The 1,432-nt window shown below is 53.6% G+C and overlaps 1 protein-coding gene across 1 annotated transcript; it reads right to left on the bottom strand.

The window, feature by feature from the left end:
* Window positions 1–6: 6 nt before the first annotated feature.
* On the bottom strand, window positions 7–1,343 carry LOC121964801 (glycosylated lysosomal membrane protein; the record flags this gene model as incomplete). The annotated part of the gene is made up of 4 exons (XM_042514989.1): window positions 7–216; window positions 466–734; window positions 817–1,035; window positions 1,120–1,343. Coding segments are annotated over 4 exons (887 nt in total), but the record flags the coding sequence as incomplete, so codon positions are not given.
* Between the last annotated feature and the right edge of the window lie 89 nt (window positions 1,344–1,432).

Below are 1,432 nucleotides of genomic sequence, written 5' to 3'. Positions count from 1 at the left end.
TTCATTAAAAAGAGTCCGTCACCTCGACGATGCCCTGAACATCAGTTGATTGGCTCGTAGGCCGTCGCGGTGGCCGACGTCCTCTTACGGACACAGACGTAGACTCCGCCCAGTAGCAGGAGGACCATCGGTGTTCCCAGACCAACCGCCATGATGGTGAGAACCAGCGGGGAGAACGAGTCGACGGGAGGAGAACCGGAACCCACCAACACCGTCCTGACGAAGGAAACACACGAAGAAGAAAGAGAAGGGCGAAAAATTGATTGACCTACACAAATCCTTAAAACACAATTAAACCGCTCAAATACTACACTGTCTTTTTTACAGTTTTTGGCACCACTTGACTTTTTGACGTGTTTTTGGACGACATGCTATCATTTGACTTTTTGACGTGTTTTATGACAATACTTAAAATCACTAAAATCAAAACGTCTAAACTGAAATCAGATCTGAGGAGTCACTGACCAGCGGAGGAACCGCGTGCTGTTGTAAAACGGTCCTCCTGCCAGACCGAAGCTCAGGTTGAGTCCGAATGTTTTTGGTTCCTCGTAGAACGCTCGGATCAGACCGGACTCCGCTGCCGTCACCTCACCGCTCTGAGGCCGCGGCTCCGAGTGACGGCATGGCATGGCGTCCTCCAGAGCCGGGTCGGCCTGGCGGTACGCCACGGGCTTCCACTGAAGGAACCCCAGAACCTCTGAGCTGCCGTTCACGGAGGACACCCACTGAGACACCTGAGGGGGGAGAGGTCAGAGGTCAGAGGTCAGCAGGTGCAGAGGTCAGCAGGTGCAGAGGTCAGCAGGTGCAGAAGGTCACCTTGAATATCGAGGGCGTGAACTCGTCGTCGAGAGATCGATGGATCTCCACCCGGTCTGGAGGAGAAGCCCCGCCCACCGCTTGCAGCTCCAATAGGAACCTGGATCGCGTCGCCCGCGGCAACATGCCGTCGAGCCACACCCCCACCTGGGAGGAGTTAGCCGTGTGCAGGAGGCGGGGCCAGGACTGACCACGCCCCTCTGACTCAAACACTGTCAGCTGGAAAACATAAACAGACAGGAAGTGACCTGTGAGCCGCCTTGGTGAGCTTGGGGTTGTCATGACGACGGGCAATCAGCTGACCTGCAGGCAGAGAGACCCCGAGGCGGAGGCGGAGGCGACGCCGCAGAGCAGAGCGCTCGGACTAGACAGGTTGAGACTAGACCAGGTGAAGTTCTTCAGCTCGTACGGCGGGAAAAGGTCAGAGGTCGGCTCAGCCGTATCATTGACATCATCATACTCCAACAGCTGGCAGGAAACAGATTTCAAAGTAAAAGTCTGACTTTCATCTGAAATAAAATAGCAACAATGTGGTCATTTTATTTTACTCTGAAACAGAAAACTACAGAAGATTTAAAGTGGACTGACTGATTTAAGGTGGACTGACTGATTTAAG

The sequence above is a fragment of the Plectropomus leopardus genome, unplaced genomic scaffold (assembly GCF_008729295.1).
Source record: "Plectropomus leopardus isolate mb unplaced genomic scaffold, YSFRI_Pleo_2.0 unplaced_scaffold17243, whole genome shotgun sequence".
NCBI lineage: Eukaryota > Metazoa > Chordata > Actinopteri > Perciformes > Serranidae > Plectropomus > Plectropomus leopardus.
Note: the sequence above shows the minus strand (reverse complement) of the source record. Positions and strands in the feature narration are given on the sequence as shown.